Source organism: Peromyscus leucopus, chromosome 7, assembly GCF_004664715.2.
Source record: "Peromyscus leucopus breed LL Stock chromosome 7, UCI_PerLeu_2.1, whole genome shotgun sequence".
NCBI lineage: Eukaryota > Metazoa > Chordata > Mammalia > Rodentia > Cricetidae > Peromyscus > Peromyscus leucopus.
The window spans coordinates 40375962-40393272 of NC_051069.1; the positions used below are offsets into that span (position 1 = coordinate 40375962).

Here is a 17311-nt window from a genome sequence, read left to right on the forward strand (position 1 = left end):
TGCTATGAATACATGAAACTACATGTGGTTTTCTGTCCAAATATCTAGGTCTGCTTTGTTAGAGTTTTAAATTTCCTAAAATTCTTTCATACCAACCAAAGTATCTAATCAGACTACAAGCCATACATCAAATAGGTAAACTTATAACTAGTTAATAATTTACTTTGCTGAAATCTTAACCTAATTGTATTGATAACTCTACAGTCAAAAGTTAGGTTGATTTTTTTTTAAAGACTAACACCAAGCCATCATTGTTTTCTATCTTCTTCACTCTCCTGCAGGTTTCATTTAAAAATAACACAATGAAGATAGGTTCCTGAAATAATGATTCATTCACTTAAAATGACAGTAGTCACTGCTGCTAAGGAATCAGCAGTGCAGGAAAGGGGGAGCAGGAAGTAGAGAAAGGCCCTTCTATCCAGTGCAACTGACGGTGGCTTTACAGAGCACACCATACTGCCCTTACATCCCAGATGCCTGCAGGGCCTTAGGTGAAATCCCACAAGGTGTATCTGAAAAATACTGAGTTCCGGGCACTCAGAGGAGGTATGGTGTGACCAAGAAAATGACTACAGAGATAAACACCCTAGAGAAAATGTATAAAGAAAAATCTTTACCAATATTTATAGATGTTTCCTCAGATAGGGATAGAAATAGGACACCATGCAGCAGATGTTAAAAGACGAACATGAAAACTCCCTCACCCTGCTGCATCTCCCTTTGTTGACAGACTGGGGAAGAATGGGACTGTCTTCCAAGAGTCTGACTCACGACGTTCTGAGCTGCATAGTTTCCATCTGTGTGGGGTTATTTTCACAGACTTATTTGCTACATTCTTATTTCAATTTCTGGATCAATACTCTATGATACTTCTTAAAATTACAAAGACATAATCACATAGTAAGTTGAAAAGGAGTTGTTAATAGAGTATGAGTTTTGTCTAAAAATTTTCAATTAGGTATTATTAAAGCCATGTCTTACAAAATGATGCATTAAAAATGTTTTAGCAGTAAAATTCTTTTAACATATATATTCAACTTCCTATTTCACCAAGCAAGTAAAATCCTTCCAAGATTGGTTGGACTGAGTAAAAATCAACTTGAAAAATCCTCATTTTTTAAAAATGTATGTATTCTGCGAGAGGATATACGGCACACTGGCTAACAGGGCAGCCTCAAAGGCAAGAGGCCTAGGCCAATCCCGAATTTGCTACTTGCTAGGTTAGATAAGCAACTTGGCCTCTCTGTAATTCAGTTACCCTCTCCAAACACAATAATAATAATAATACTTATCACATAAGGGTGTGTATGGGGATTAAACAGATTAGTTTAACTCGATTGTATGTAGTAATCACTTGTCAAATGCTATGTTATTATCCCAGTATGCTGGCTACTGAAGACTTCAGGGCTCTCACTCCTCCACCAGATGAATAGGATATTATACTATCTCTTCTCTGTGTGTACATAAACTAAGTTACTCTCAAATGTTATTCCTCCCATAACAGCTTAATTCAGTTCAATTTATAAACACCTGAAATTTGCCATTAAGACCAGATGGGAAAAGCAGCTCACCCACATTCTAGGCTCTGGGCACTGAGTAAACAGCTGAGTTTTCCAAATTGTGAATGAGCAATCTCACCACTCACACTTCAAGAGATTAAGTAAAAACACCTAGCCTTGCAGGGAGTGGTAGTGTACGCCTTTAATCCCAGCACTCGGGAGGCAGAGGCAGGCAGATATATATCCATCCATCCCTAGCCTAGTTCCTGAACTCAGGTGTTATCTGAAACTCAGCAAATAACAAGTTCCCCATCGCTTCCCTACAAAAACTGTTCAAAGTTTGATGAGTTTCTTTCAGGAGTCCATGTCATCACATATTCTATTTTTATCTTTTAAGATTGTTTCAGTGTACTATTTAGGTAAATGGGAATGCAATGTCATGCTATTCTCCTGTCTCTCCTTGTCAGCCATCACCTGACCACAATGAAAGTCCTAGAGAATCTCAGAGGCCTTTGCCTACCATCATTAAGCTGTTGACTCAACTGTAGACATCATCTACATTTTCTCATGTATTCTTTTCCTTAAAGTCAAAAGCATTCCTAATGGTGAAGGGATCTTGACAGACAATTGTATATATTTGTAGAAGGCAAGCAGATTCTATGTTCCCATTATAAATGATCCATCATAAACAAATGAAATTGTATTCTGTTGAAAGTATTATTCACTGATGTAACTAACCTGAAATAGTTAATGAACACTGGTACTTATCAGATGGATGTTAACTACTCCAGCACATACGAAGAATTCTAAACCACTCCAAGTATTAAGTAGTGAACGTGTCTAGAGCTCTGGCAATAGGACCTACTTGCTGTGACATCTAGATCTAGGGTTTTTTTTTTTTTTTTTTTTTTTTAATCTTATTCTTTCTGCATCAGTGTTGGGAATAAGAGAAGCAGGCCTATCAATCAACCGGGGTCAAATGAGATTCAGCTTTGGGAGAAGATGGCAGAGAGACAACAAAGAAGACATTGAAAGAGAGAAAAGACTGATTTTGAGGAAAGGCTGGGACAGAGTAAGGAGGGGCTCACAGCAGAAGTAAGGAACATTACTTCAGTAGTTTCCCTCTAAGTCTCTTCGATGAAGTGTGACATCAGAGAAGGTACTAAACCTGGGAATGTGCTGGTGTTTATTAACAGACCCCAATGAAGAAAATGGCTTTTGATTTATGGCATTTGCTAGTGTTTGTGGCATAATTACCCCACCATAGTTGGTTCTAAAGTGCCAAAGGGGCCCACGATTGAAAAGTGATGCAGAGTAGCACTTGGTGATATAATATTTGTATCATACAAACCCATGAGAATAGAATGTCAAGAGCAGGAATAGTGGAATATAATAGATCAGTCACAAAACACTGTATTTTAGTACAATTCATTTATTGTAAACTTACATACTTCAATTTTTAGTAATGGTTACACGTAGTAACTACACGAACTCAGAGTGTTTTACAAGCGACTCCAGTTCACCCCTAATCTGTAGCTATCTATTGGGGCCTGCACCTGTGCACCACTGGTAGCTTTTAGAATCTATTCCAGCAGGTTGGCAAGTCTTAGCTCAGCCTTGGACTCTTACAAAAACACGGAGAGCTGTGATGGGCTGGGCTGTGGCCTATCTTGAGAACATGTAAGTTAATTAGAGAGTCCAGTTTAGCTTCAACAATGAGCATACTAAAAATATTTTGATGCAAATTAAAGAAAATGTTAGGTAAAAAAGCAATGAGATATAAATAGCCTGGAGCTTTGGTACAAGTAGGAATAGAAAAGAATCCTTGTGCACCAAGGAGGCCTTCTCCTAATACTGTCTCTGAAGCAGTCAGCCAAAAGCTAAAAGGAATTTCAACATGACAGCAACATGCATATCATGACTTTCACAAACTTTTTCAGTTTAATTTATGGCTAGGAAAACTCAAGGGTTATCAGACGAGCAAAGCCTTTAAGCTTAGCAAAGATCTGCTGCTGCTCAGTCTCACTACAGATTCTTCTATGGGAGTTATTTAGCCTCCGAAAGTGAAAACTCCACTATTTCATTTACTGATCAAAACTCCCTGCCCCCCTAAATCTTTAGTGTTTATATTCCACAGCTGATGTTGAAATTCGAGGACTTCTAACCTTTTCATGCCTATCGTCCCCAACTTGGGTAACCATGTCTCTTCCAACGTTTTTCCTATCCAGTATGGACACCTTGTTGACCATGTGAATATTTAAACCAATGCCCTCAGCTTCCTTGCATATTAGTCTTGTACCAAACCAAATTTAGCAACACCCCAAAGTAAACTAAACCTTTTCTATATCTGCACATCCTATTTCTGAAGAAAACCACATAACTGAGGATATTCAAACCAGTACAACCTCATAGAAATGCAAATTATTTTCCCCTTTCCACTACCATTCTCGGCAAATCTACTGTTTTAGACCGATCCCAGTCTGACCTCCAGGCCCTTTCCAACACCATCTCATACATGCGCATGATGTCAGTAAGTCTAAGTCAATTAGGTTATGCTGTCAATTAGTCTAAGGTTTTAAAACTAGATCTAACTCTGTTTCCAGTGAGCTGTTAGAAGTAGAAACAGTACTTTTCAAAAATAAAGAGAAAGAGACAAACAAAACAAAACAGTCAAAGGCTCTTACAACCAAGGATCTGAAAGCTGGAATGTCATTCCTCACTTCCTTAGTCTGGTTTCTGTTTTCACTGACTGGTTGTGAGCAGTTCCTGCATGGGTTCTTTACGCATTTCTACCTGAGTCTCTCTCTCCCTACACTCTTCATCTCCCACAAAAGCACACTGCACTGTCTTCTGAAATTCCCAGTCCCTAATTTCCATAAAAAAAAAAAAGCTTTACACCCTGATAGATGGGTTTGAGATTCAGAGATAAGGTCAGAGATTGGGATGTCAATCTGGGAGTTGACAGAAACATGCTATTTAAAACCCAGAGCAAAGAGAATGAGGAGGCAAGTCTCCCCAAAATGTTGAGGTCAAATAGCAGAGCACTCCGTGGTCAAGGCAACAAAAAAAAAAAAAAAAAAAAAACAAAGCCAGAACTTGCAAAGTGCTGTGCCAAGTCAGTCAAGAGAGATGTCAAGATGACAGCAGTCTGATAACGATGAGGCTTAGTTATGAGGACTAAGCAGACGCGTATACTTGTTTCTGCATTCAGTCAGAGGCCACAAGTGCTGTCACAGAAGCAGGGTTTAGGAGTACACTTATGATAGATGACTGTTGGAGAAAACTAGAGTCTGCCTCCTCAGAATACCAAGAACACTGAGCTGAAGACAACTGAAATACAGGGCAGCTCCATCTTCCCTCTGATTGCCTAAAGCTCAGCTTCTTAAAACCAAGGTTGCGTAAGTGAGGATCATAAAAATTTGGCAATAGTAAAACATTTCTGTACACAAAATCACTAAAAAGTAATTAAAAAATACCGATGATATTCTACATCCCACATTATAAAATATGTAGTCAAGGTTTAATTTGTATTTAAAGCTAAACAAGCATATCATCAATAAGTAATAAAACCATACGTATACCAAAGAATTGTTTTAAAATAGATTTCTTTATGATTTATTAGCGTTTGATTTGTATTTCTATTTTTTATACCTGTATACCCAAGGCTGTTCACTGGTTCTCTAGTGGGAGTAGTTATGAGGGGAAACGGTTTAAGAAGGCCTGGCCTGAGGCAGGACGGAAATCTATTACATTAGTAAAAGGTCTGTGGTCTCCCTCCACCCTAGAGAATGTGCAACCGCATTCATCCTCTGTAAAACCCTGCATTGACACCAGGGGGCGCTTGGAGCCAGGCTGCCTCCTCCAGTTCCTCTCTCCTACACTCACCTCACTAGCTCTCCACCTTTGGAAAACGGGGCTTGCTTTCCCTTACATTGTCATTTCTCCAAAATCAACTGTTCCCCTGCTGAAGGTAACCGCGACTGCAGGCCACTGCTTGCAGTTACTCTTCCCTGAGGCTCTCATGCTGCACGCACTCCATGTTAATAAAGCTCGGTTCTCTCGTGATAATTTGCCTTTTGTTGTAAGCGTCTGGTCCAACTACACTTTTGTGAGGGCTGGGAGGAAAATATTTTTCACATTTTCAATGTAATGCTGAGCCTAGAATCTAGATTGGATAGGGACAGTAAATACAAGAAGTGGGTGACGGGAAATGAAAGGACAATGGAATGACATCAGTCACTTAATACCGAGTGTGGGGCAGAGGTGTCTCTTGTGAGGCAAATACCTGAGTTGAGATTCTGTTTCTTTTCTGAGTTAATTCAAGGAAAATCCAAATAAGACAAAATAAATTACAATTGCCTTAAACCTATAGTTTCCTTTATCACTTAGAAAAGACACAAGAGCAGGAAAGAGTAACATGTTTAAGTTGGAGTGGGTGGGCTAATGGTTAAATATGGTCAATGAGTAAGTTTATAAACTAGAGCAGTTAAGAGCACTGGCGTTCCCAGCACACACGGCAGCTCACAAATGCCGGCAGCTCACAAATGCCTGCAACTTCATTCCATGGGATCCAATATTTCTCTTCTGGTTTCTACCAGAACCAGGCACACACACAATTCACTTACATATATGCAGGCAAAACATTCATACACATAACAAAAAATTAAATCTTTTTAAAAGAGAGAGCACTGGAATATAAGACAGAAACAGGGAATGAATGAAAATGTGTGGTCAGAGTCATGAGTGGTCATTTTATCATAGCAAGCAAGGAATTTGAAGTTCATTCTGCAGAATATAAAACCAGCAAATTCTGAACACCAGAGGGACAAAAGGTCTGTTTTAGGAAGAAATATAATAGCAATGTGTCTTTCAAAGTAGAAGGGATGCGTGATATAAGAAGCAGAATTTCACTGGAAATCTGTAAGAACAGAATAATAAAAAGGTAAGAAAAAGCTTATGATATGTACAATGAAGAAGAGTAAATGGATGCAGAAGACAAAAATTGTCAAGTGGGCTGAGCATAATTTTTCTTTTACCTTTCTTGAGTTCAATTGGTAAACAATGAACTGCACATGATTAAAAGTATATTTTAATAAGTTCTGAGACCACAGTCAACGCAGCTTATAAATACATTCACCAACTCCAAGGTTCCTTTGTAACTCTTCTTCCTTACATCTCACCCTCTTCCTCTGCTGCCAGGCAGCCCCTGATCACCTATATACCGCTGTACATTGCTTTGAATTTCCTAGGACTCCGTATGAATGAAGCCCTGTGGACTAAAGTTGCGTTATCTGTCTTCTTCTACACAGCATTATTTTGAAGATCATTTGTGTAGCTACATGTATAAATGATTAATTCCTTTTTATTTCTAAGTAACAGGTCACTGTATGGATGCTACCATATGCCTGTTCATGAATCTGCAGTTCACAGATAATCACTTCTAGTCTTTAACTATTATATATAAAGCTGCTATAACCATCCATGTTTAAGCTTCTGCATAAACATTCTTTCATCTTGGGTAATTCATTAACAATGGAATGAATAAGATATATAATAGGTATATAATTCACCTAAAAATCCAACAAACTGTAAGCCAAACTGGCACAGAACCCTACATTCTAACCAGCACTGCACAAACTTTCTAATTCTTCAGCCTTGCCACTTAAGTTATGTGGCTATGCCTCACTGTTTTAGCCTGCACTTTCCTGAGGATTACTGGTACTGGAAATCTCTATATGTTTGCCACTAAAATCCTTTTGGTTATGCATATGTTGTAACCCTTGCCCATCTTTGAAACCAAGTTCCACTTCTTAGTGAATTTTGGAATTCATTCATATGTCCTGTATACATATATCAGATATAATTACTGCAAATACTTGCTCCTAGTCTTTGCTTATCTTTCTATTCTTTTTTATGGTGCTTTTTACAATTTTATAAAATTAAATTTATTTTATGAATTGTTCATCTGATGTTACATTTAAGAAATCTTTGCTTAATCCAAAGCCACAGACATTTTCTCTTATCTTCATTTGAGGAGTTTTATAATTTATCCTTTACTTTTGTGTATGTGATCCATTTGAGTCAATTTTCACACTTGATGCAACATATGAACTAAAGTTCATCTTGGAGGCAAAAATAAAACGTTCCTTCACTGAACTGACTTCTGATGGTTGTTGGTCTATTTCTAGACTCTATTCTGTTCCACTAAGCTGTTTTGATTTGCATCAATACCAGGAGCTCTTGATCCAGAAGTTCTATAGCTGACCTTCACTGTGCTAGCTCTCTCTACTGGTTGTTTTACAAATCAGGCCTGGTTTTTCTATCCTAAATCCTCTGCATTTCCATGTGAATTGTTTAATCCTCTCATCAATTTCTACAAAAGAGGTTTGTGGAGACTTTTTACCTAGAATCAATTTCGGAAGGAAGAACAGCTTAAGAACACAGCCTGCCAACACACTTGGGTTGTCTTTCATTTCAACCAGTAAGGTTCTGTAGTATACAGTATGCATAATTTTCACATTTCTTTTCAGAGATAGCTTTATGACTGCATTTTTTGATGCTATTATCAATGGGCCTTGTTAAGCTTAATAAATGCTGTTCAGTCTGTGGACTCCCCTTAAAGTAGGAGAGTTCTCATGCACTTATCCTAAGTAGTTATATCTAAATGTTGTGTATTTTAAAAGACAGAAATTATTTTGCTTTTTAGGTCTGGTGTGTGTAAAAGTTTCAGCTGTTTTTAAAATTAAATACACATGTAGGTAGAGGTATCATTTCTAACTTTTATTTCAGAGTCATAAGAAAGTCTTAGAAGACAGTTCAAACAGGGAGAATGAAGAGTTTGAAGAGCGTAATAACTACTGCCCATAACTGTCTTATCAATGGCTTCAGTGAAATTGGAAGTGTCAGCCATCACTTGGTAGGATATATTTTGATGGCATAAAGTAATAAAAAACTATGCAGTAGCAAATTCATTGCTGGGCATCAGTGACAACAATGGCATCAACCTGAAAAATTTAAACATCAGCAATGAATGAAAATACATAAAATTTACACATTTCTATGATCTAAAGGGGGTTGGTGCAAAGTCAGAACTCAGTTCTGTATTTTTAGTATTCTGGTCATGAATGTATTTTGTATTTACTGTTTCTAAAAAAATAAAACAATTTATCTAAATTTCTGCGTCTAGACTTTTTCTCTCTGTATGTGTGCTGTGCCTGCATGTGTGTGCCTGTTTCCATGTGTGTGGGTGCATACATATGTGAGGACGCACATGTACACAAATAGAAGTATACACATGCATTTGGAAACAAGGTTGATATTGGGGATTGATTTTTTAATGTGCATTGGTGTTTTGCCATGGGTGTCGGGTCCCCTGGAACTGGAATAACAGTGTGAGCTGCAGGTGGGTGCTGGGAACTGAACCTGGGTCCTCAGGAAGAGTAGTCAGTGCTGTTAACCACTGAGCCATCTATCCAGCCCCCAACATTGGGGATCTTAATAGCTTTTCCACCTTATTTTTCTTGAGGCAAAGTCTCTCAATCAAAACCAGAGCCCATAGTATGTCTTGCTAGCCATCTTGCCCTGGAGAACCCACTTCTACCGTCCAAGACTAGAATTACAAGTTAGCCTCCACACCCAGTCAGCACTTACTGTCTTCTGGGTCTGAACTCTGGTACTCTTGCTTATATATGAAGCACTTTGATCTCCAAGCCATCTCCCTACTCTTGTCTCCAGACTTCTTTAATTTTATGTGCAGTGGTGTTTTGCCTGTATGCATGTCTGTGTGAGGGTATCAGATCCCCTGGAACTGGAGCTACAGACAGATGTGACCTGCCGTGTGAGTGCTGGGAATTGAACCCGGGTCCTCTGGAAGAACAACCAAAGCTCCTAACCCCATCTCCAGTCCCGTCTCCAGACTTCTACCTCTTAAATGACCAGTTTAGAATCAGATGGCCCACTGTCATCTACTACAGAAATCTAGGATTCTTGCAAACAAACAGAGGTTACTACTGTTCATTAATTTCTACTGTGATCTGTTCTTTACCTAGAACGCCTGTTTCTATGTGGGTTCTGCACTGGACAGTAGGCTGTTTTAGGGGGTTTTCCCCATGTAAATGTGATAAAAGGACTCTTACCTAAAGTTGTGAGAATTAAAGGTTAGTGAAAAGCACTTAGAATAGCTTACAAAGGCACTTATGAAATGACTTTTATTATATCATATATTCCCTCTGCTCTTGAAAATACGTGATGTTCTAGATGAAATTCATTGTATATTAATATGATTTCTCATTACTTATTTAGAAAAGAAACATTTTGCTCTATTTTATTTTGAGATATAAAAAGGTGTAGCTTTTTTAGAGAGGCAAGATTTCCAAGTACCTTCATTTTTTTATGACAATCGGTTACAAAGAAGCACACTGAACTCCTGGGTAAAGACAGTATTGGTATTTAATAATTGCTTTAATTTTTGCACACAGAAACACATAGTGTTCTAGAATAACTGAAAAACTAAACAGGTGATCCATGACCATCCTGTGGAGAACTAAGGGAACACAAGTATACAAATCGCTGTCACCTCTAAATGGGATTTCTCTTCTAGATTAACCACATTGCCAATGTATGTAAGGAAGATTCCCTGTGAGTTGGGAAGACAGAAGAACTGTTGAACTGTATTGATTCCCTCTATCTGTGTACAGGGTTAACAATAGGAGACTGAATCAGTGGGCTTCATATGTGCCATGAAAATCATCTGTGGAACTTGCTATAAAACTCAACCTCCTGCTCCATGCCCTGAAGTGCTGATACCAATACTCAGTTTTAACACATTTCTTGGGCCATTCTGATGCAAGTGGAGACCATTTCCAAGACAAAAACCCTCTGAGAACACTGCCTTTTACCTAAGGAAAAAACGTGCTAAGGCCTTACTCCACAATCCTGAGTGGTCTACACCTAGTTAACACAAATCTGAGTGATGCCAGTTATTTTAGAACAATGAAGGCTTCTTTTCCACCTGAACTATGTAATATGATGAAAACCTTAAACAAAGATAAAAGATTCAATATATTCCTTAGGAGATAAAACCACCACATTTCAGAATTTCAAATCATTGTAGTTAATATAATTTTACACTTCCTACTCCCAGAAGTTTAAAGAAAAGAGAGTCCTGGTATAATTTAAACACATGGATGAACTTACCCTTCTGTTCCCACAGCTAAATTATGGTCTGGGCTAAGATAATGTGTTGAACATAATGCAGCAAATTGCTGGTCTTAACCAACTACCAGCTGACTATCTGAGCTTACCTAGTAGGCACAGAGACAAAACACGCCAGAGGCAGTCTGGCCTCCCACCCCACAACGACTGAGGCAGATTCCGTGTTTTAAGATGTTTGCCTCCTCATGGTTCTCAGACACTCTACACACACTAAGCCAAAGCATCAGAGGCAAAGGTGGTGCAGGAAGGGCAACCGGCAGCAGAAGAGCAGAACGACCTTCCGTGTTAAGACAGCATGCAGTATCATTAAACACTGGTGTGACGGATAAGCCCTCGACACCTGACTGCATTCACAGGAACAAGGAAGCTTAGCAGCAAGAACCTGTACAGCTGGTGGAATGTGAAGTGGGACAGCCACTCTGGAAGACACCTCGGACTTTTCTTTAAAAGCTGAATGTATTCTTACTATGTGATCCTATAACCGCATACCTTGGTATTTATTCAAAGGACTTAGAAGCATAAAATCTACATAAAACACACAAGTGGACATAATAGCAGCTTTACTCATCCTTGTCAGAACACAGGAACAGCAAGGTGTCCTTCAGGGGGTGAATGGAAACATGAACTATGGCATATCCAATACATACGCTCTGTCAAAACCCACAGGATATACACAACACTCTATAGTCTAATTTAAAGACTGGGCTACAGCTAAAATAGTATATCAATATTGGTTCATTAGTTATAAACCAAGTCAAAATCTGGTCTTCAGTAGTTGTGGGACAGGAACTGAAACTGCACGTTTCTTATCTGTGTCCAACCTGTACATCACCTCAGAAAGAATGTGTATTGTGTGTTGCAGATGAACTCTGCCAACAGCTGAGGGGTGGCAAAGGTCTGTGCCTGCCACACAGTCAATGCATTATAAACCACGACATAAGTAATGGAAAGATTATGGGGTAAATGATTCTGTGAAACTCTGTGAACTACTTGCTCACTTTAGCCTGAAGTCCAAAACTTTACTAAAAATTAAGTCTAGTTGTTTTTAGAAATGATAATAAAACAATTTTATCACACAGCAATTATACAGCTACTTCACAGTTATCTCCATATGGGGATCAGCCATGTCCTGCCATGTGGTCAGAAAGAGCCAAGACACAAGTGGAACCCTGACAAAAAGACAAAGCTCATCAGCCAGGCCGAGCTGCATCAAGGCAGTCTGGCCTCCCACCCCACAACGACTGAGGCAGATTCCTTGTTTTAAGATGTTTGCCTCCTCATGGTTCTTAGACACACTATACACACTAAAGCTGAAGCATCAGAGGCCCACAGCAGTGTTCAGAGGATGGCATCCCAGCAGACTGTCTTCAGAATGGGAAGCAGCAGCCCATGTCTTCATTCCTCTCGTCCCTTCTCCTGCATCATCTACACATGGTCACCCAGATTCCTATAAAGACCTGAGTCACAGCCACCCTAAGCCAAGCCAAGCCCTTCACTTCCTGTGCACCTCTACCAAGCAGACTGTCACTGCATAGGGCTCCTCCTCTATGGTATGATGTAGTGTTCATGCACTGCCAGCCTGCCCAGTCCCTCTGACAAAGACTTCCACAGGTCACCTGAGTCCCACTGAAGACTTCACTGCTTCAGGAATCCCTGCAAGATCTCCAGAGATTCTAGCTGAGAAGCACAGAAGAGGGTACTAAGTCTGTTTGTCTTCTGTGCTAGGAGCAGAGTGCCTAATGCCACAAGGACTTCTGACACAGTACCGAGGGCCTGATGCTAACTGTGAGCCTGACACAGGCCCTTCTCAGATGCACCTGACTCCAGGAGTAAGTCAGGATACCTACCCAACAGTCTCTCCAGGGGATTCTTCACAAGGACCTCAATCTCTTATCAGGCATGGCCAATACCCAAAGTTCTGGCTACCTTTGGCCTGAGGAACTTATAGGAGGCTCTAATCCCTGTAAAATATGTATACGAAAGGGCCCTCAGACAAGCCTCAGAGGAAATAAACTCTGACAACTGTTTAGTCATGGACTTCTAACTTCTAGACCTCCTAAAAATAAATTTCTGGCATTTAAGCCACACAGTCTATAGCATTTTGTTGTGAAAGCCCTAGAAAACAAAAATAACATAAAATACATAAAGAGAGCAATGAATGAACCTTAGAAATACCCATGTCCAATAATAGAACACACACATACACACACACACACACACACACACACACACACACACACACACACCACTGTTTAACTTCTGAATCTGTATCGCCTATATATACCCCAATGTATGAAATATAAGGACCTCCAACATAATTTACATTACAGAAATTTAAATTTCTCTGATGTACTGGCATTTTGAATATTATATTTCTAAAAAGGGTCACATAAAAATGCTCTTCTAAAGAATGCCTTCCTATAACAGCCTTCAACTGTTAAAGGCTTTTAAAGATTACAGAATTCAGGTAGGTTTTGCTATAGTACATTTAACTATAAAAAATAAGGCCCACAAGTAACCTGGAGTAGTTGCTAGCTCTGCTGAGGCCCCCACAACTCAGAATTCAAAAATATCTAACAAGAGCAGGGAGAACGAGCTTGGCAGAGTGAAATTTTCCCAGCATACAATGCATTCATCTTTATATAAAGCCAGCACACAGTGTCAGCAATGCACCAGTTCATAGGTATGCTCCAGGATGCTGCCGGCCGACATTGACTGCAATCCTCGCTTGCTGAAAAGAAAAGATGTTTCTTTCTAGAGCATTAAAAACTGAAGCACAAAGTTCATACAAGTGGAGAGTAAACCTAGAAATGATACTTGGTGCTCTTCAGGCAATGGGATACATCAACTCCAACTGTCCTTCACTGATTCAGCACCCAAGCTCTCTACTGAACTATCGAACCTCACAAAAACTATCTTCTCTCTATAAGAGTGGGAGGAAATAATTACCTGGAAGATTTTTTTAATTAAAAAAAAAAAAACACTGCCTAAGAAATGCTAAGTAACACCTCCCTCGAAGATGTCCAACACATTTTCCCACTCACATTTCTCCATGCAATTGGCCATATGCACTCTTACAAATGACTGGTGTAGGTGCAAGGGATAATGAGCTGAGTACAGTCTGCTCTTAAAATACTGGGCTCCCTTTTTAAAGTTCTGACAGTGACATTTGAAGATTTGCTTTTGGTTTTATAGGTATCTCATTAACTGCTGTTCTTAGAGGAGATTTCAATGTCATCTACAGACTCAGCTGCTTTCCTGAGGCCAAGGAAAATGAAAAATCCATATAAAGAGGATTCTATTGTTGAATACAAATCTCCCTGCATTAAAAAAAAATTATTTTTGCCCAGTATGGTGACACTCATTTAATCCCAGCACTTGGGAGGCAGAATCAGGCAGATCTCTGAGTTTGAAGCCAGCCTGGTCTATAGAGTGAGTGCCAGGACAGCCAGGACTAATTCCCTAAGTAGAGAGACCCAGCCTCAAAACAAATAAGGAATTTTATGTTATATAATATATTCTGGTAATAAACTAGTTTTAAACTAGTTAACGTACACTAATTTTATATATTTTTATAAAATATTGTATATAAGGGGGACTTTTAAAAAAAAGTGTATATAAGGGAGACTATATTTGAATGTGTGAATACAGGTCCCCCGGAGTCTAAAAAGAGCACCACATCCACGAGAGCTGGAGTTATGGGTGGTTGAAAGCCATCAGATGTGGGTAACAGGAACTGAACTTGGGCCTCTATACGAGCAGGATATGCTCTTAACTACTGAGCCATCTAGTCAGTCCCCTACCCTGACTTTGAAAAGAAAAAAGTCTGACAAACTAATCTGTGTAGGTCTTAATTTAAAAATTAGGAGAATAAATTTATGCCTGCACTACTCAACAAGTATTTCCTATATAGATGATGGGAAACCGTTACTATCATTACAGTAATAGAATTAACATGTAGAAAGAGAACATGAAAATTTAAGCAGAACTTCTGATTTTAGTAAGAAACTTAAGTCCAAAGGGAACAAGTAACATATCTAAGGCTACAGAGAAGAAAGCTGAAGTAATGTCAAGACCAAACCACTACTCACTTTAAAGCCAATTTGGTTCTGGTAACTTCTTTATTAGCATTTATTCAGTTGCACCACATGCACACTGACACACACATGCAATCCAGGGGACACAGGTGGAAGACAGGTCACCTCTGGGGAGTTGGTTCTCTCCCTCACTATGTAGATCCCAGGGACTGGACTGAGCCTGTTAAGCTTGTCAGTAAATGCTTTTACCTTGTAAGCCATCTCACTGGGCCAAGAATGGACCCCTTAATAAAAAAAAAAAAAAATACCCTAGTCTCCTACTCAGTTTTATGTTTCAGCAAAAGCAATTTTTCTCAGAACTCTGAATAAATTAGAAGAAAGAAGAGTCCAATTACAAAAAGAAGGTGTGAAGCCACATGACGATGATAATGCTCTGCTCTTAGGAAATTAAATTGCTGTCTATGCGCTAAAGAAAATGATAAAACTAAAAATTTCAAATAAAAACATTTAAGTTTTAACATTAGTACTAGTACTTATTGAGCAAAATAGCATATATATTAAGCCTGATATAAGCAATTAACATTTCTGTCTTCACACAACTGACCTCTAGAATAGATTTACGAGTAAAATAAAGTCCTGTGATCTCCATCAAAAAAATATGGCCAAGATAGGGCAGGACAAAAGTCAAGTAGATTGGCACCAGAGTTACAATTAACTACCATAGTGTACTGTTTTAATTGTATTAGTATCTTTTAAATATGCACATTTCATAAAAAGTTAATCAGAATTCTTAAAAAGGTGAAGCTTAAAATAGTTACATAACAGTTTATAAATTTTTAACTCTGTTATACACTTTAGTGTTTTTGTAACAGTTTTATAGGGAAGCCACAACTACCAGCAACAACCCCACCAAAAAAGAAACCCCAACATGGGTACAGATTAAGAATATAATTTTAAGACATTTTCAGAGGCTACTCTGTGTAGTATTAACAGATAATATAAAATCGTATAAATATTAGTATAAGGTTATTTAAAAGACGTCATTGTGATGAAGTGGCCAACTGGTTAAAGATATGGACCGCTAAAGATGCCACTGTCAAATCTCAAAGTGTTGAAGCATATGTGGAAAAGATAAGTGAGACATCTTCCAGTTCTACTGTTCTGCCATCAACACACTGCAATGACTCATTCTTATAGAAAAAAAGTGATCAAACGGAGAAAATTCTAACAGAAAACTTATGTGAATCATTATCTAAAACCAATTAGAAACAAAGCAGACTCCCGTCTCTGGCCACCTGGGAAGTAGTCTTCAGGCCTGAGACTGCCTGCACTCTGGCTCTCGCCAGTCCAAGGATGAAAGCGGAGGGGAGGAGAGGACAGGAAAGCCAGCACAGTACAACTAGACGCAGGAATCAAGGTTAACACATCATCACCCATCTCTGAACAACATCTCTAATGACATATCCTGGCACATTTTGTAAGCAGCTACACGAATGGAACATACAGAAGTGTGCTTTGAGTTTTCTCACATCCAGTGTTTTTGTTGCTTACCTGAAATCCATGCTTGCCTCTCCACCATGTACTTAATACTTTGGGAGGCATGTCAATAACAGAAACGATGTCTCCCACCTATGAAAATTAAAATTTTAAGTAAAACATTTTTTGATCAATTTTAAACCAATTGCTATATCTATAATTAAGATATGAATTGTATAAAAGCAAAATACTATTTTATGCTTTAATAAATTCTGGGAAAACATACTGACCTTTAAAAATAATTTTAACAGCCTTACCTTTTATTGAGGAGTATTCTACCAAAAGTTAAATAGCAAAAAACTGATCCAGCTAACAGACAAGCAGTACTTTCAAAATACAAGATTTTGGCATAATATTTTTTTAAGATTTATTTTTCTGCATAGTGTTTTGTTTTTATGCATATATGTGAACCCTGTGTGTGTCTGGTACCTGATCAAAAGAGGGCATCAGATTCTTTGGAACTAGAATTAGGGACAATTGGGGTTCTAGAAACCAAACCTGGGTCCTTGCAATAACAACAAGAGTTCTTAACTGCCATGGCATCTCTTCAGCCCCAGTATGATACATCTTTAAAGTGTGGCATTACTACAGCACCATCACTATGTTAGAATACAGCTGCCAACTTAGGATGGCTTTGCTATACCCAGGTGCATACGACAGGCATTAACAGGTATAAACTTTGTTGGTTGCTCTTTTGTGATGCTGCTGGAAGCAGCCAGCTGTGTGTTCCCAGGGCAAACTACATATCCACTAGTCCTAAAGAGCAAAGCCAGGATATGCTTGGGGTATGTATATCAATTTATTTCTGACTTTCATTTTATGGAGACATCAGTTAAGGAGCTTTAGAACTTTGTTCCTGCGGTTACTATCAGTGATCAAAGTCATGTCTAAAAGACAGCATTAAATACACATATTTGGAATAATAGTATCTATTACTACTGATTACCATGTAATACAAACACAACACTGAGTACCTGCCATATCTTATTTAATCACATAGAAAGAAGCTTGACATGAGTTCTTAGT

At 38.7% G+C, this 17311-nt stretch overlaps 1 protein-coding gene across 1 annotated transcript in view; it reads right to left on the reverse strand.

Annotated features, from left to right (window-relative positions):
* The window catches only part of Arhgap32 (Rho GTPase activating protein 32), a 234977-nt gene that overhangs the window by 63700 nt on the left and 153966 nt on the right, over positions 1-17311 (reverse strand). Inside the window, 1 exon segment of the mRNA XM_028879075.2 lies at positions 16301-16378. Coding sequence (XP_028734908.1) covers positions 16301-16378 — 78 coding nt within the window.